The 16,493-nt window shown below is 42.0% G+C and overlaps 2 protein-coding genes across 2 annotated transcripts; one reads left to right on the top strand and one right to left on the bottom strand.

The window, feature by feature from the left end:
- Positions 1-515: 515 nt before the first annotated feature.
- Positions 516-8,010, top strand: mief1 (mitochondrial elongation factor 1). The gene is made up of 5 exons (XM_084071280.1): positions 516-652; positions 897-1,065; positions 1,163-1,343; positions 2,526-2,797; positions 3,210-8,010. The coding sequence occupies exons 2-5, from the start codon at positions 919-921 to the stop codon at positions 4,047-4,049; spliced, it is 1,440 nt and encodes a 479-aa protein (XP_083927406.1). The 5' UTR covers positions 516-652; positions 897-918; the 3' UTR covers positions 4,050-8,010.
- Positions 7,637-15,850, bottom strand: napsa (napsin A aspartic peptidase). Its single transcript, XM_084071281.1, has 9 exons — positions 15,667-15,850; positions 14,634-14,817; positions 13,945-14,068; positions 13,029-13,147; positions 12,238-12,437; positions 9,964-10,086; positions 9,673-9,817; positions 9,423-9,521; positions 7,637-8,747 (listed from the first exon to the last, which is right to left on the bottom strand). The coding sequence occupies exons 1-9, from the start codon at positions 15,732-15,734 to the stop codon at positions 8,586-8,588; spliced, it is 1,224 nt and encodes a 407-aa protein (XP_083927407.1). The 5' UTR covers positions 15,735-15,850; the 3' UTR covers positions 7,637-8,585.
- Positions 15,851-16,493: the final 643 nt, after the last annotated feature.

Raw genomic sequence — 16,493 nt, 5'->3', positions numbered from 1 at the left:
TCAACCCCAAGATCGATAGATCATTCTATATGATAATATATTATGATGAACTTTGTTAGCATTAGCAACCATGGAACCACCTTTCATGCCCAAGCAGGCACACTGATTCTGTAGACCAGTGATTCTTACATATTTTCATATCAAGGACCCTCATATTGATACATACCGGTACTGTTATAGGCCATAGACCCCCATTTTATTAGATTTTTGTCTCAGGGACCCTTATCTGATAGTTGTTGATATAATTTAGTACATAAGTCTACTATAGTGGGGACTGGGCAGAGAACAGCAGAGAGTGTGACTCATCCATCCATCATCAGTCTATGATCAGAGTAGTTAGTCATTATTATATGGTAAATATGCCTTAAACCTCTTTCTTGCCGCCACGCAGGTGCCAGGGTGCCCCCCACCTCCTTATGAGTGATCCCTGATGGGCGGTTGGTCACACAGTGCGGTGCTGGAGCTGTACAGAGCATTGCTCCGTGCAGGGCGCCACCTTCAGTACACCGACCGCAACTATTACCGCCGTGCTGTGGCCCGCGAGTTCCGCCGCTGCCAGGCCCTGACAGCGCCCGGAGACAAGGAGGACGCGCTGAAGAGGGGCCAGTTTTTCCTCAACAGCCGACTGGGTGGGCTGATGTAGCAGCATTTGGTAGGTTTAAATAGATTGTGTATATAATCAAAACAGTAGTCACTGGTCACTTGTAGTAACATGATTGAATTAGTAAACAATGTATTTAAGTGTAGTATCTTGCATTTAGTGCTGAATTGAAGTGGCAAAGTGCTGTCACAACAGTGTGACTTGGGTAAAAAGGTCCTTTGTAAAAAAAAGCCAACACAAGCAAAGTCATGCCTGTCCTTTCCTTTCCTCTTGTTCTCTCTGTCTGCCTGTTAAGCTTCTCTGTCTTAAGACAAAGGATGGCAGGGGTGAATGGAGATCGTAAAGGGAAGAAAGACGACAATGGGATCGGCACAGCTATTGACTTCATGCTCTCCAATGCCAAGCTGGTGCTTGGGGTTGGAGGAGCAGCCATGCTTGGCATCGCAACACTAGCAGTTAAAAGAGTAAGTGGAGAGAAAGGCATCTGTAGATAAGAATGTGTTTGAGAACTTAAAGAGAGTTAAAGAGTTAAATGAACACATGATATTTCACTGTGTGTAGATGTATGACCGGGGCTTTAGTGCTCCCACCAGCCCCACCAAGATGGAGCCGCTAGGTAGACGTAGCTGGGAGGAGCCTAGCTGGATGGGTTCATCACCACGGGTGTTGAGCCATGACATGAAATCTACAGTTAGCAGGTCGCTACAGTCTCTGCCCACCTCCTCACACGCCTTCGAACCAAGTAAGGACGACAGTTAACCTCATTACAAGTTTTAATAGTTTCAGGTGACTTAGGGTGGACTCACACATCTGTGTCAGATGCTTCAGACCTCCTTGTTCACTTTGTTTTTCTGAGAAAAAAGAGGTGGAGTGTCTTGTTGCGGCATGTTGTAGGTAGCTGAAGCGTGCAAGTGTGAAGCGCTGGTGAAGCGACGCTCGGGTTCAACATTGGTGAACCTTGAGCGCTCACCAACCAATAGGACAGAAGCTGTGAGTCCAGCCATAGTCATACATTCTTCTATTATTTCATCTCATTGTGCAATGGATATGATATTGAACTTAATCCTAAATGAAACAAGCACACGTTTGTAGCTTTCCCAGTGTTTGTACGTACATTATAGTTGAATTCTTTGCATATCATTAACTGCTTTGTCATATAACTATTTGTCCCATTTTGTTTTTTAATCTGTTGGCAGACAGCCTGTTTCACGGATTATTGCTCTTCCTCTACAGTGGGTGTTGACTCTGTAGCATTTGTAGTTACTGTAGTCATAGGCGATCCTTGTAGCCCCACATAATGGAGCTGTTGAATTCAATTAGTTGACACTAGAAGGTCTTTTGTCTTCTTAGTTAATTGACTCTTTTTCAGATTATTACTGTTACCCATAATCCCGTAAAATGTGCATTTGTAGGAACACATTATATTAGATATGTCAGATTCTGACAGTCCTCTCCTTGCCACTCTGGTCCTTGCCTCTCATAATCCATTAGAGAAAAATGGTAAAAAGAAAGGGCATTAAATGTTACCATGTAAAAGGCGAAAGAAACCCTAGTCGGTTTTCCATTGCAGGTTAAAAACTACAGCAGGGTAAAACATGGCAGGTTTTGCATAATAGTACACCGTTTGGTAAGCAACACAGCGGCAGCTAATTAAATTAATGAGTGTGTTATATTTAGATGTGCCTACTGTTTACTACTGTTTATGCTTGTCCATGGTTCTGGGCACACCTAAATCTAACACACCCGTTATACATTTTATTAGCTGCAGCTGCATTGCTTACTAACCCGCAATGTTTTTGATAGTTTTTAACCTGAATTGGAAAACATACAAAATCAGACTAGGCTTTCATGTGCCTTTTAAGAGGGTCGCCTCCACAAGAGACATGAGGCTCAGTCTTTGTTCTTCTGAATACTCCTGTACCAGACTGTATGAGGCGGGCGGCAGGCCGAGCAGGTATGGGAGGCAGCGGTGCAACTCACACAGACATGCTGCGGGCCCGGATGCGTCTGTCACTGCAGGAGAACCTGTGGGGGTTTTACCAGGAGAAAGTGAACATCCCCTCCGAGGAGCAGGCCACAGCCAGGAGGGCCGCCATAGATATCTGCGCTGAGCTCAGGATCTTTCTCCATGCCAAACTGCCCGACATGCCCCTCAGGGAGATGTACTTGAGTGGCAGCCTGTATGATGACCTGCAGGTATGGAATGAATGAAAATGGAATGGTCAATGTTGCTCTTGTAGCTTGGGCAGTTATATCAAACGGGTCTTTCATTACAGATTTTTCATTTTAAAGATGTCATCGTTCAGGGACGTGATCAAATAGTAAATTGTGCGAAAACAAAACATCACACTCAATTGGTACTTTCACAATAGGGCAGGTCTAGACAGGTTTTAATTGCATGCAGGTTTTTTTTGTTGCCTGAATGCCCCGGGCATTCGGGCAGCCGTTAATATAAGACCCTGCTGTAGTATGTGAACTGAATTCAAATATACACCTCACTTTAATTTATCCTCCAATTTATTCAGTCATTTCCCCCTTTTTGCCTCTATGATCCACTGTAAACCATTCTCCTCTCCCTTCCTTTTCTCTCTTCTACCATCTCTCCCAGGTGGTGACTGCAGACCATGCCCAGCTGATGGTGCCTATGATCCTGGAGAAGAACCTGTGGTCGTCCATCCCCGGGGAGGACACCATCATGAACGTCCCGGGTTTCTGGCTGGTGCGCCGGGAGAACCTAGAGTACTTCCCCCGTGGCAGCAGCTACTGGGACCGCTGCATGGTCGGAGGCTACCTATCCCCCAAGTCTGTCCTGGAGGTGTTTGATAAGCTTGTGGCCGGCTCCATCAACTGGCCAGCGATTGGGAGCGTCCTGGACTACATCATCCGGCCTGTGGTTCCCTCGGAAACGCTTACCCTGGAGGTCCAGTACGAGACGGACCGGAAGCTGTATGTGGACTTTCTACCACTGCTTGTGATGGAGGACGGAACCTCGCTGATCGCCAAACCTCACCGGTTGGCCGCCGAGCGGCACGAGAACCTGTGGCGGCAGAGCTTCCGTGTGACGGAGACGGCGCGACTCAGGGCCTTGGACCAGGAGGATGGCGGCTGCCGCTGCACATGCCTGAAGCTGGCCAAGGCCGTGTGCAAGCTCAACCCTGCTCTCCACCGGCTCAACGCCAGCCAGCTCACTAACACCATTTTGCTGCTGAGTGAAAAGGAAGGGGACTGGACAAATGAGGCACTGGCTGACCGCTTCCTCCAGCTATTGCGTGCACTAGTAGGACACCTAGAGGCTGGGAGGCTGCCCTGTGCCCTCAACCCCAAAGTCAACCTTTTCTGTGAGCTCACGGAACAGGAAGTGGATGAGCTGGGGTACACCCTCTACTGTGCACTCTCAGACCCAGAGGGGCTGCTAAGGACTGCTTCGCTGGACCAAGCCACACCCTGAGGACCCTCTAATAATGGGACTCTGTGTGTGTGAGGTGAATCTCCATAGTTAAAATAAGTGCATTCAAGTCACCACACAGTTTTCTGCCGCACATAATGGCTGCTACTGTTGTAGTGGGCGCGCCGGTCTCTGTGTCATAATGAGGTTCCTGTGACAGCAACATCTGCATGGAATCCTAACCCATGTCTACTGGATCGACTGAACTTTTTAATTTTTTTATTCCCATCATGTGAGAAAGTGTAACGCATCCAGTAACTGGCACTTAGCGTGTCTTAGAACAACAGCTGTCTGTTAGTCTTGGCGAGCAATCCATAAATGCTCAACACGATCCTCTAAGTATCCCTTCAACCTCAAATAAGATGAACCTAAATGCCCATAGCACCTCATGGTCCTCACAAAAACCATTCTAATAATGGGAATAGCAGTGTATCTGCTTCTTAAGCACTAGTGGAGTGGGATAGACTGCTGAATACCACATTGGTTGATGGATGAACAGTGAAAGGAATGATGTGAGAAAATGACATGCAATGCTAATTTATGCTTGAATAAAAAATTGGGTATTTCTTATTTATGTTGCTGGGCAATCCTCTGCTTATTGCATGCATTGTAGCTGGCAGATGTGTAATGCAGTACAACGGCATGGTGGTTATGATGGTGCATACCCCATATGGTTTTGAGGTGGGGTCTTCTACTGGGTTTCGAGGTCTGTTCTCCATCGGCCCGAATGTCAATGGTGGATAAAATGTAATGAGTGTGTGTGTAAACTGCCCCCGAAAGCAAATAAATTAAATATGAAGGACTTTTCATTCTTGTGATGAAAAGAAATGCTATTTATAAGACAAGCCATATTATTTCATCATCTGATTTTCACAAGAAAAGAAAAGCTTACTCTGCTCAGTAAGCATTTTGATAATGGCTTCTTATTATGGAACTTGTTCAATTTGTGTAACAAAACTTAAAAGGTTATATCACTGTGTTCAAGAAGTGTGCTTTGTGGCTCTCCAGGGTAGCCGAACAATTAATAGGTTTAATTAATTGACATTAAATTCAGAGAAGAGTTAATTTTTATGTCTGTAATGTACAACTTGCTTGTTGTCGCCTGATGACAAGGAAATCAATCAGGTGAATATACACACAGGAGTTGTCTGTGATGTCTATTTCAGTGTCTAACCTCTGGTCCCATATAATGAAATAGTTGAATATATCTGCCCCAAACTTTCATAGAACGTTTAAATTATACATGCCTGCCAGGAAGTGAACGTTTGAGTGTTAAAGCTATGAGATTGATACCGTACAAAGCTTCTATTTGGTTGGCTTATGGAAACAAATTCCTCCACAGTAACATTTTTAACATTACAACCAGAACAGATATGATTTCAAAAGTCTTATCTACAAAAATGTTCCTCTAGATACTTTTAGTCACTTGTTGTTGACAAGCATAGCCATTGATTCTCCCTGGAACTGCCATTACCTTACTGACTTATATTCATTTTTAATGTTTCGTCATATCTAAATAAGCCGCCATGGCATGATTTTGTCGGGGATGGAGGCGGTGAAGATTTTATTGTCCAAATAATTCCAAATAAAAGTCCAACCAAATCGATACTTTTAGCTGAGCTCAGTGATGTGTTGAGACTATATTGCTGTATGTTTGGGTTGGTTGGGAATAGGGTCACATTAACACATCAAGTGGAGTATTATTAGTTGGAGAACATATGTGTGTTTGCTATTTATCAAGTTCCTTTCACATATTTAACTCAGGTTTTTACTGTGGGGTTTCTCTTTTGTTTTGTTCAGCTCACCTCACATAGTCTTAAATCAGCAATTGATCATAATTCACACAGCGGCCATTTTGCTCTTATGTCATACTGGACGGGATGATGTTTCCCACCTCCTGTGAATGGTGTGAGAGCAAAATGGCCGCCCAGTGATGGTCAATTGGTCTCCCTGGTCTGAATTCATTCAGCACTCTGGTGAGCATGTAGCCTGCTGGTGCTTTGTTGTGTGCGTATGTGCCCACAGTACATGTGCTCGTTTCAGCTCAAGTCCACAGAGCATGGTCAGAAGGACACTACTGTGGGCTTATACGGTGCCTATAAAATATTTGTCGCAGATCACTAGTGTTGTGATCTATGGCAATGATCAATACCAGCCTGCTGATTGTAGCTGTCTGGATTTCCACATCTGGATCACTTCATGGATAATGCATCACTAGACTAGATCATGATCTGACCAAGATCAATCTGGTCTATGATGCACGTTATCTAATCTAAGTAACAACACCCTGTGATCCCTGGTCTGGTCTGTGAATATGAGTTCCGGATTATTTGTCACAATGACTTGAAACATCTGGCCCAGTCTATTCATATTCTCACTGAGGCAAAACTGCAGAGCTCACTATTGCTCAGCAGTTATTCAACAGGAAATACTCTCCATGACCTTAGAATACAGAAGTGAGCGTAGCCTGAAGGAGGTCAGATTGTCTTGTATAACACAGGTCAGCATAGTTCTTACTCGACTAGAGCATTAAAGCAGTCCAAAAAAAAAAAGAATACAATGGAAACACAGGTTAGTATTTTTGTATTTATTGTACATTTGTAACAAAAAATATATATTTATGTTTGCAATGAAACAATACTCCATGTGAAATACCACATGGAGGTGTGCTTGATTAAGTGCTTTGTTCTGGATGTACTGATATATAAGTATTCTCAATCAATCCACAGTGGGTCTTAATACGACTAGATATTTGTGCAGCTAGTCTTCCTTTGCTTGCAGAACTGTCTTAAGCCTGAGACTACACAAGCAGATCTGTGAGCTCACAATGTGAGCTTGTAGATCTGCCATTTCTGTGTGCAACACAGAGCACACTACAAAGTATAGATCAGGCTTCACACCAAATTAATTTCTGTGCTGTAGTAATAGGAGTCACTGTGCCACCTGCTAATATGCCCTTTATACTAAAGAAAAATAAACCCAAAGTAGACCACTACCTCTACATTGTGGTATTTAGCCTAGCCATGTGCTTACTTGCATGCCGTTTTTCATTTGTAAATGCTTTAGTGAGATTTTAATCTCTGGAATTGATGGTTCACACAGCACTTTGTATATTCAAATAAATGTTACAGCTCATGTTCTCTGTGGTCTGAAGTCTAATTTGTCACCTATACACCCAGGAAGTCTAAAAGACATCCTGTACGTTTTGCATGAACCAGATAAAGAATGTATGCTTCCTTCATGATAGCAGACAAGAACGTTTTCAGTTTTAGCAGACAAGAAAGTTTTCAGTTTTAGTAAGTCCACAGTGAATGGCTAAAATAAATACCACATCTTTGAACAGGTGCTAGGTTAGAAAATAACTGCCCTGGACCACTGGCGTAGCGGTCCAGGCACCTAGGCTCAGTGTAGCACAGGTTCGAGTCCCAATCCCAACAACCTTTGCTGCATGTCACTCCCTATCTCTCTCTCTCTCTCTCTCTCCCCATTTCCTGTCAGCCTGTCCTGTCAATAAAGGCATAAAAGCCCAAAAATAAATCTTTAAAAAACTGAGAAATCAAGAACTTGCACTTTTATCACAAGGTAACATCACAAGGTAACATTTTTATTTGAAGTAGAAAATAAAACCACCCCCCCAGTAGACATTCGGCCTTCATTAGGTTGTAAGTATTTTGTCCGCTTACTTTCTAACAACCAAAAGGTTTATTAAATGTACCACGCTTCAGAGGGTAGTTATGGAAATTCACATTGACATGTTAAAAATAAAGCTGCACGAAGACGACATATTGAATGTGTCTAATGAATTTTGCCAATTACTACAAACTGGAAGTGGGTTTCTGATACAGCGATACAGTGTGAGATCATCAAGCAAAACAACACATCTATCACTAAACAAGTTAATATTTAAATCATACACAAGCACACATTTTCCAAGTTCTTTTTTCTCCAAAACCTAAATTGTAGCCCCCCCCCCCCCCCCAACAAAGTCTTCATCCATTCAGTGCTGTCATCGGACATTTGCAAGCATATAGCAGTCAAAAGCGAGGAACTGGGTGAAGGTGTCCCTTTAACGTTTGTTCTTTGGTGAAATACATCTGCAGCCATTGTTCATTTTGTCAGAACAACCCATCTTCTAGTAGTCTTCATGCCTCTGCTCTCTCACCAGAAGCAAATCTGTGCATGTCCATTTGGGTTTGACTGATTGATGCAATGATTGACTGATGCATTTGTACCGTCTCATACAGAACACAGTTAACAAAAAAGTATCAATAAAGCCAATAGCTTATGTCCATATTATACTCCTCAATTTCAAACGATTCATTGGAAATCTGCAGGACATCCAACTACAGTCTGGAGCACTCCAGAGAATAATCTAATAATGCTGTTAAGACTGTAGGCAGCTGAATTAAAAACAAGGTGGACTACTTTAGAAGGAAATTGAGCTGGCGCATGGTTTATCAAATTACCACAAGAAAATTAGAAGTGGATGCATCTTGTTCTTTACACCGCAGAAACACCCAACTCTGGGGTTTCCAATCCCTACTTTGCAGGGGCAAAGCCCACGCGGTCTGCTTCTCTGTCAAACACTGTGTAGTACTTCCCAATGAACACGTCTCCCAGGATCCACAGGGGGCCAGCAGGAGGTGGGATATCCATGGCCATGAAGCCTGACAGACAGAGGGATGCACCCATCTGGGACTCCTGCAATAACAGAACAGAGTGAGATTGAATCCCAACAGACTACACTAGTTTTAACAGTCACACATTGTCCTGAGGTCATATTCATTTGTTTTGCCACTGGAAATCATTTAACCACTTGAACCCTATATACTTTGACTGGTATCCTTGGCCCCCCTTCAGTTGGGGGGGGGGGGGGGGGGGGGGGGGACTCCACCCGTAGCACTTGCCGTAATACTTGCCCTAGCCTTTGACGATTTATGCAAAGGCTACAATGTAATTTAGATAGCATGTTATGTAGACAGATGCCAGGTTCATTTGTAGACCTGGCATCGTATTGTGTGTATTAGTTTCAATGTACAGATTTTTTTCCCTTTTTCTTTTTATATTATACCGTTTAGACTGATGATAGGTTCTCGTTTACCCATGATCCTAGATTACAAATTTCATGCATTTGATGTATTACCTCGTGTTTACCTTGCTTACTGTAAATCGCTCTGGATTACGAGCATCTGCTAAAATGCCTAAATTAGAATTGGAAATGGGGGGGCGGGGGGCACAATGCAATGAAAATGCATCGATAGGCAGAGTAAAGCAGAGTTTAATTTGACATTAATTCTGTCATTTCAAACAAAGCTTTAATGCTTTGGTATCAGCTCTGGTAGCACTGTTAACCAGGAGGAGTTGCATCTACTGTACCTTCATGACATAGTCCTCTCCAGTCAGGTTAAACATCTTGCCTCCGATGTTGAAGGCGATAACAGGAAGAGTTGGGATCTTCTTACAGTCAATCAGGTACTGAGATGAGGGGGAAAACAAAAACATACATACACTCATTAAATAGTTTCCCACTCGCTGCAACAGGGATTGAACCTACAGTATGGCTTTCACCATGTCCCCTAGATGCCTCCTACTGAATAAGGTTAGTGTATTGACATGATGTTCCTACCTCTCCCATTAAAAGAGGCAGAGCTCCGATGGCTTTGTGCAGTGCTCTGATCTCCTCTACAGGGCCAACCATCAGAGATGTTCCCGTGTCAACAATCGCCTGGCAACCGGCTTTGCACAAAGTCAGCTGGTTGCCCACCTCGATACTGGCGAGGGCAGAGATGCAATAATTAACAGCAATCACGACGCACCAAAAAAGTAATTGAAAGGACATCAACAGAAATGACATTGGTCCAGTTCCCCTTTACAATGGGGTTATTGGACTGACATGACCAAGATTCAGTGCTCCCACCTGCTGGTCTCAATCTGCCAGTAGGCCTTGCGTGTGACATTGACATAGTGCAGCTCTCCAGTGTAGTACTGTGGATCACTTCCCCCCAGCATCAGCTCTCCTCCTACTGCTGCTGCTGGGTCCCTTATGAACAAGAGGGATAGAGAGAGGAAAGTGTAGAGGAGCACAGATTACATTTTTTCTTCCTAGAGTTTATGTTTTTCAGGAAACGGGTGCTCAGAGATGCCTGGCTGGAAACAGGAGGGGAAAAAAGTAAAGTAGAATTCTATTTCTCCATGCACTCAGGACAAACAAGATGCATTTTTGACCCATAATGAGATCTTCAGGTTTTTCAAGGCACACCAAAGCCTACTCTTAAAAGTACATAAGTATAAACACATTAATATCAACTTAAAAACGTAGTTCAGTTCAATCTTCCCGTTGCCATACGATTGCAGATCTCTGGCTACAGATCCGTCTGGGGACATCAATATCCAAGTTACAGCAGTTGCTGAAACAAACCTATGGAAACCGATCATGTCACGGTCCAAAGGCATGGCTGGATTTTGGATTGGGGAGACTTCTTGGATTGGTTCTGCAACTTGTGAGTCCAAGTTTAAAAACAAATTACTGGGTAATTAATTAGTCTAATTAGGCATGCCATGCAACTCGTTTCATGATTCCACGACCCAATAGATATCTACTGCAACCCAAGTTTGCTCAACAAAATATTTGTTGTATAAAAAGGGTACAAAAACTCCATAGCCAATATAAAGTAGTTTCTTAGGAGAATTAAAAAAAATAGGCTGAATAAAGGTGCTATTAATAACAAAGCATAATAACAGACTAAATGTCTCGCTGGTCAGATGACAGGGGTTTAGTGTACCATTGAAATGAACAAAAGAAGCTAGCATGAAGTTAGATTACAAATACCACAAACTTGAGTCTCCTTGCCAACGTTCAAACTAACACAGTAGGCACCATTTTATCTACCCTGAGAATGAGTTAGCCAAATCAACACCACAGTTATTCATAACACTGCAAGAATACCATTCAGTGGTCATGCATGTTTAGTTGACACAATCCCATACTTTTGTTTGAAAAAAGAAAGAGGCCAAAACACTTCAAGGAAGCAAATAATACACCTTGCTAAGGAATCAGTAGATTGATGGCTGAAAAACTGCATTTTCCAGTCGTTCATTTAGGGGTTTAAGGACCCCCTCGAAAACCTTCCAATAATATATATATATTTTTTTACGGTACATGATTAGGACCCCCTCAAAAACAAGATGATCTCAAGGGGGTTTTCCTTCCAGTAAAAAAAGAAAAGTACATAATTTAGTAGACTTATGTTGAAGACAAAACTGATTATTTTCAAAACATGCCACTGATAATTGATCAATTAGCTTGTTTTTATGAACTAATAAGCATAGCTGGTTTGCTGAGAATAGCATATCATTTTTACAATGAGTCCATCATAAGATAAAGGTGTTAAAGTAGTGAGCAGCGCAATATAATTATAACAATGATAATCGACTGGTTCTTTAGAACCGGACTCAAGAGCCACTTTGAAGGCCTAGCTGGGTTGTAAGGCCAGCTAGTCGTCCTGAATATGCAATCTGTGATTAACTGGGTTGTAAGGCCAGCCAATCTCCTGGTACTCGGGAGAGAGTTAAGATGTCTCTCGGAATCGCTCTGGAACGTGCCCCTCTGAGAGGTTTCGAGCCTCTTCTTATAATGCTATGCTACACTATGATGATGTCAGATAGTGTCAGACGTCTCCATATATGGAGCTGCCGATGTTAGTTATGGCCAAATATGGGATCAAGACGTCAGCCCTGGACGTGATGGCTATGTCTATACATGGAGTTTCGGGGAAGGGTTCGCTGAAGTCAGACTCCGTACATATGGCACGTTTGGGTCTCTATGACGACTTTGCAGGTCTATTATCTCCATCTATGGGGATCTCCATATACAGGCTATTGCTGGCAACTATGCCCTGAATGTTTCCTAAGTATGCCCTGAATGTTCGTAATAATAATTATAGCTGGATGTTTGCAGGACATATTTGTCCTCCCTATTCTTTGTTAATGGTACTTGGAGCCTCGCTATGAAAAGCACAACACAATTCTTTCTTCATCTTATTATTGACCATATTAACATGGTACCCATTTCCCACTTCTGGTCAATAATGATAATTATCATCACCACCATCATCATCAAGTATTATAAATGTAACTGTGTTGTTTTACATTCTTTTGCCTAATACAAATTTCAATCAATCATCTTGCCTACCTGCTTATGTAAAAGGAGAAGATGTTCTGTGGCAGCAGTTTGTCAGACATGGCCGTGTCAAACACTGGTGTAACGTTAGCAACAGATATGCTAGGGTAACCCATTCCCAAAACGCCATCGAAGCGGGCTACGGCAAACGTAATGCCAGGCTGTTTCACTGCCTCACCAAACTGCTGTTTGGGTACCGGCAGACCTGCAATCTGAGGAGGGAGAGAAATGAAAGATGATTAGACAAAGTTTTTAAATAACAAAAACACATAGATGAAACACAATGAGGAATTGGTAAGGAATGTTATGATGCTATGCACTGTGGTGGATGTTGAGTATACACTGAAGATGTACTATGGTAAATTTTCCCACCAAGATAGTGGCATTTGTGCAAACAATTGCCCATTAATTTAAAGGTAGGGTAAGTGATATTTTTGGTATGCTTTTTTTTCTGTTATGTGCTATATATTCTGATAGTAATCATTGCTACAGAGCGTTTGTTCGGTCACAGGGTCTCTCCAGCTCTTTTTTAACAGAATATAGTACATTTTCAGGTTTATCAAATTTAAGCCAATCAGGAACGAGCACCTAAAATGCATTTTCTGTTTAATAAAGAGCTGGAGAGACATGGGAGACTCATTTCACTGAACAAACACTCTATGGCAATGAGTATCATCAGAATATAGAGCTATTTAACACTTATATTAACCAAAGTAAATCACTTACCCTACCTTTAAGTATTAAGTAAATAAGAGAGAGTGAGTGAGTGAGTGAGTGAGTGAGTGAGTGACTAACTAACTCACAGAGACAGTGTCCTCACTAATGAACCCAGACAAGCTCCCTCGACCATATCGAATTGAGAACTTTGTGCCGTTTTGCACGTAGGTGCTGGACTTCTTGGAGTTGTAACGACGGTGAAGCCCTGAACAGAGAACAGAGTACAGAGAGGGTAAGAATTCAATATAAAGTGGACTATTTTATAGCTTGCAAATGCCAGGCTATGCTAATAATGTAACTGGAACATTATCGAAAGATTGTGCCAGACACCAGCAAAGATGGTTTATAGTCAACTGGTTACAGTAATTTTGTAGCAGATGTCAACACCATGTACTATATCATGCAACAATAACAATGCCTATAAATGTTGACTATGCTACATGTACCTATACAGGGTTAGCATTCTGTGCCTTTAATATCATATGAATGACTGCAGCTGTGCCTTAAAAAGCATTCAACATTTGTTGATTATCTAAGAGTACATGGTTAGTCCATGGAAGTAAAACCACACATTGACCAATATGTACAGAGCGAGTGACAAAGAACTATCCTTCTATTGTATTCTTGTCCTACATGTTTTGTTACTATGTTTCATGGAAATTAAGCGACAGAGCCAAGAACAGCAGCAAAAGACTACAACAATATCCCACTGACAAAACTGAACATAATTTTGTAAAGCAATAAGAGTAAAAATAAGTAGAATAAAAATAAACTAAAAATGGCTGTGACACAACTGCTTCCTGAAGTAAGATTGATGCATCTTATTTCAGGAAGCAGTTGTGTCACACTCAAAGTGTCAAATAACAACAGAACGAGTTTAACACCCTCACATGATCACACATATAGACAAGACAAGTGTCAAATAAAGCAGTTCGAGCCAGTTTAACACCCTCACATGACCATTCATAGGTCACACATATATACACACATGCACAAACTCACAACAGGCCAGATCCAGGAAGGAGCAGTGGATGGAGGGGACCCACAGGTTGGAAGAGCCGGTGTCAAAAAGCACAGTAAAGTCCTGGGGAGGGCTGCCAATGCTTATCACACCATAGTACTGGGCCTGAGTGGACAGGAATTAACATAAACCATTAAACATGTGAGAGCAGCCAATTAATTTCACCTGTGAAACACAAAGGCTGAATAGTAGCCGCAAGCAACTCAGATTCTATTTTTAATATCTGGAATCTAAAGTTGCAAGACCAACCCTTGACATCCAAACAGAAAAGTCCTATCTGATTGCATTAAACAACATTAAACTCACCAACATTGCAGCTGTACGGAAAGCTTTAATTACCTAAATCACCTGCACAGAATTTATTGGCAGAAAGTAGCTCATAACATGTCTATGGTGGATTTTTATTAAACAAAAACAAAAAAGAAAGAGGATAATTCAAGCTTTCCGTACAGCTGCAATGTTGGCGAGTTTAACGTTGTTTAATACCATCAGATAGGACGTTTCTGTTTGGATGTATGGGCTGTCAAGGGTTGGTATTGCAACTCTACATTCCAGATATTCAAAATAGAATCTAAGAGTTGCTTGCGGCTAATGCATACATAGATCACTCAGTGAAATGGTATCCTATTCCTAGTCCTAGTGAATTCAATTCTTGACTACCAACACCTACATCCAAAAAGTTGGTGAGTCTCTCAACAGGCAGGTTGGGGGCAGTATTGAGGGGGCCAGCAGTGTACTCAGGTCGTGAGGCAGAGGAAGAGGAAGAGGAAGCTGCAAGTTCCTGGAGTTGCTCAAGAGACATTCCATTGTCGCTCATTAGGCGGCGCACGCTCCTCGTCTTATGGAGGGGAACTCTGGAGAAACATGCATAGCAATGATAGTTTAACCTTAGCGGTCTAACGTTTTAGAACAGTGGTTCTCAAACATTTTAGCTCGAAACCCAAAAGAGAAATTTGATGTTTCCCCTGGACCCCAAACTAGAGAAAATAGCCGATCTACAAGCTCACATTGCAATGTGTTGTGAGCTTGTAGATCTGCTATTTTCACTACTTTTATTTTAATGTATTTATGGAAATTAGATTTTTTTCATTGCATTTATTAAATACTGTTAGGGGATTGTTTTTAATTGATGAAAAGTTATTTTATTTTTGTATCTATATTTTTTAAATGTAGGAAATTGAAAACAGGAGACATTACTCGCGACCATACAAATTGGTCCGCAAGCGCAACCCACATGGGTCCCGACCCACCGTTTGGGAAACAGTGTTTTAGAACCAACCTAGCCATGGTTCACATGACAGTCATGTTTCAGGGCTAATAAAACCAACCAACCATGCTGTAATCGTGCTGACGAGTGTCGCTCGTCAAAAAGAACATATGAACATATGAAGAACATACAACAAGTTGCGTTGTTAGCTTGTTCCTCTTGGCAAGCGACACGGTAGTGCACTGAGAAGATGCGCTTAATTCTTTATGGCACACAATGTTCAGATAGTAGACTAGACTTAGTAGACTATAAAACATTTAAATCAACAAAAGCGTAAGTAATTTGCCCTGGTGTTATAATATGCAACGTTAAACATTTCAGCATTGAATGTGAAAACACGTGAATCCAAAATACCAACATTATGGATGCATGTGTTTATGTTTATGTAGCAAACACAGAAAGTTAAGGAACCATCTGTCCCAACGGCAATATTTACCTTATAATTGCAGTACAGTGTGCTATCAGCAGCACAACAACGACACAAAGCATGTCCAGTCGTGCCATTTCCCTACTTCTTCGTAAAGACAACTAATTATAGATTTCTTTCACTATGTCGTGCAAACCTAGCCTCTGTTTCAAAGCGACGCACCAAGCTGCAGCCTCTGTACATCCGTGATGCCCTTCGGTAGTTTCCGCTTTAACTCGGCTTTGTCCGCTGACTTTCGGTGATTGGCGACGGAACGAGATTGAGACCAGTGTTGCCAAATTGTGCGAGAGAAATAAGCAACTACTAGGTCTATGAAAACAAGCCCAAAAGAAGCGACTAGGTAACGACGGCTATTTGAAAATAGCCAATCTACAAGATCAAGTGAGCTTGTAGATCTGCTATTTTCAAAAAAAGAAAAACAAAAGAGAGAGGTAATTAAAAAAACAAAAAAAAAAAAAAACATTTTTAAAACATTTTAACAACACAAATCTTGTATGGGGGACCCCGCCCTGGCACAACATATTTTCAGATAGGGGGGTCCGTGGACAAATACCACTGGTTTAAACAACATTAAGAAACAAGCCCAAATAAGCAACTACACTTTAGAAACAAGCCCAAAGTCGCTTATAATAAGCAGACATGGCAACATTAATTGAGATGATCTGGTTGGATGGACGGAATGTTCATCACCTCAGATCAACCCACCGGTGCACTTGTTCAGTCCCCAATGGCAATGCCCATTGTCTCACTGGTCAGGTGACCTAACCGTCAGGTCACGAGTTGTAGTAAACTATTTTTCATTCTTGTGGCATAAGTGACCTGGGTCACGCTCTCTT

The sequence above is a fragment of the Gymnoscopelus microlampas genome (genome assembly GCF_963454915.1).
Source record: "Gymnoscopelus microlampas genome assembly, chromosome: 11".
Lineage (NCBI taxonomy): Eukaryota > Metazoa > Chordata > Actinopteri > Myctophiformes > Myctophidae > Gymnoscopelus > Gymnoscopelus microlampas.
The sequence above is the reverse complement of the archived record's forward strand: the minus strand, read 5'-3'. Positions and strand labels throughout refer to the sequence as shown.

Excerpts from the sequence above, each read along its gene's own strand:
- mief1 (XM_084071280.1), top strand. The coding sequence starts at position 919 with ATGGCAGGGGTGAATGGAGATCGTAAAGGGAAGAAAGACGACAATGGG. Across the intron at positions 1,066-1,162 it reads CAACACTAGCAGTTAAAAGA|ATGTATGACCGGGGCTTTAG; the intron begins GTAAGTGGAGAG and ends CACTGTGTGTAG. Across the intron at positions 2,798-3,209 it reads GCCTGTATGATGACCTGCAG|GTGGTGACTGCAGACCATGC; the intron begins GTATGGAATGAA and ends CATCTCTCCCAG.
- napsa (XM_084071281.1), bottom strand. The coding sequence starts at position 15,734 with ATGGCACGACTGGACATGCTTTGTGTCGTTGTTGTGCTGCTGATAGCA. Across the intron at positions 14,818-15,666 it reads CACTGTACTGCAATTATAAG|AGTTCCCCTCCATAAGACGA; the intron begins GTAAATATTGCC and ends ATGTTTCTCCAG. Across the intron at positions 13,148-13,944 it reads CTTCCTGGATCTGGCCTGTT|GGCTTCACCGTCGTTACAAC; the intron begins GTGAGTTTGTGC and ends TTCTCTGTTCAG.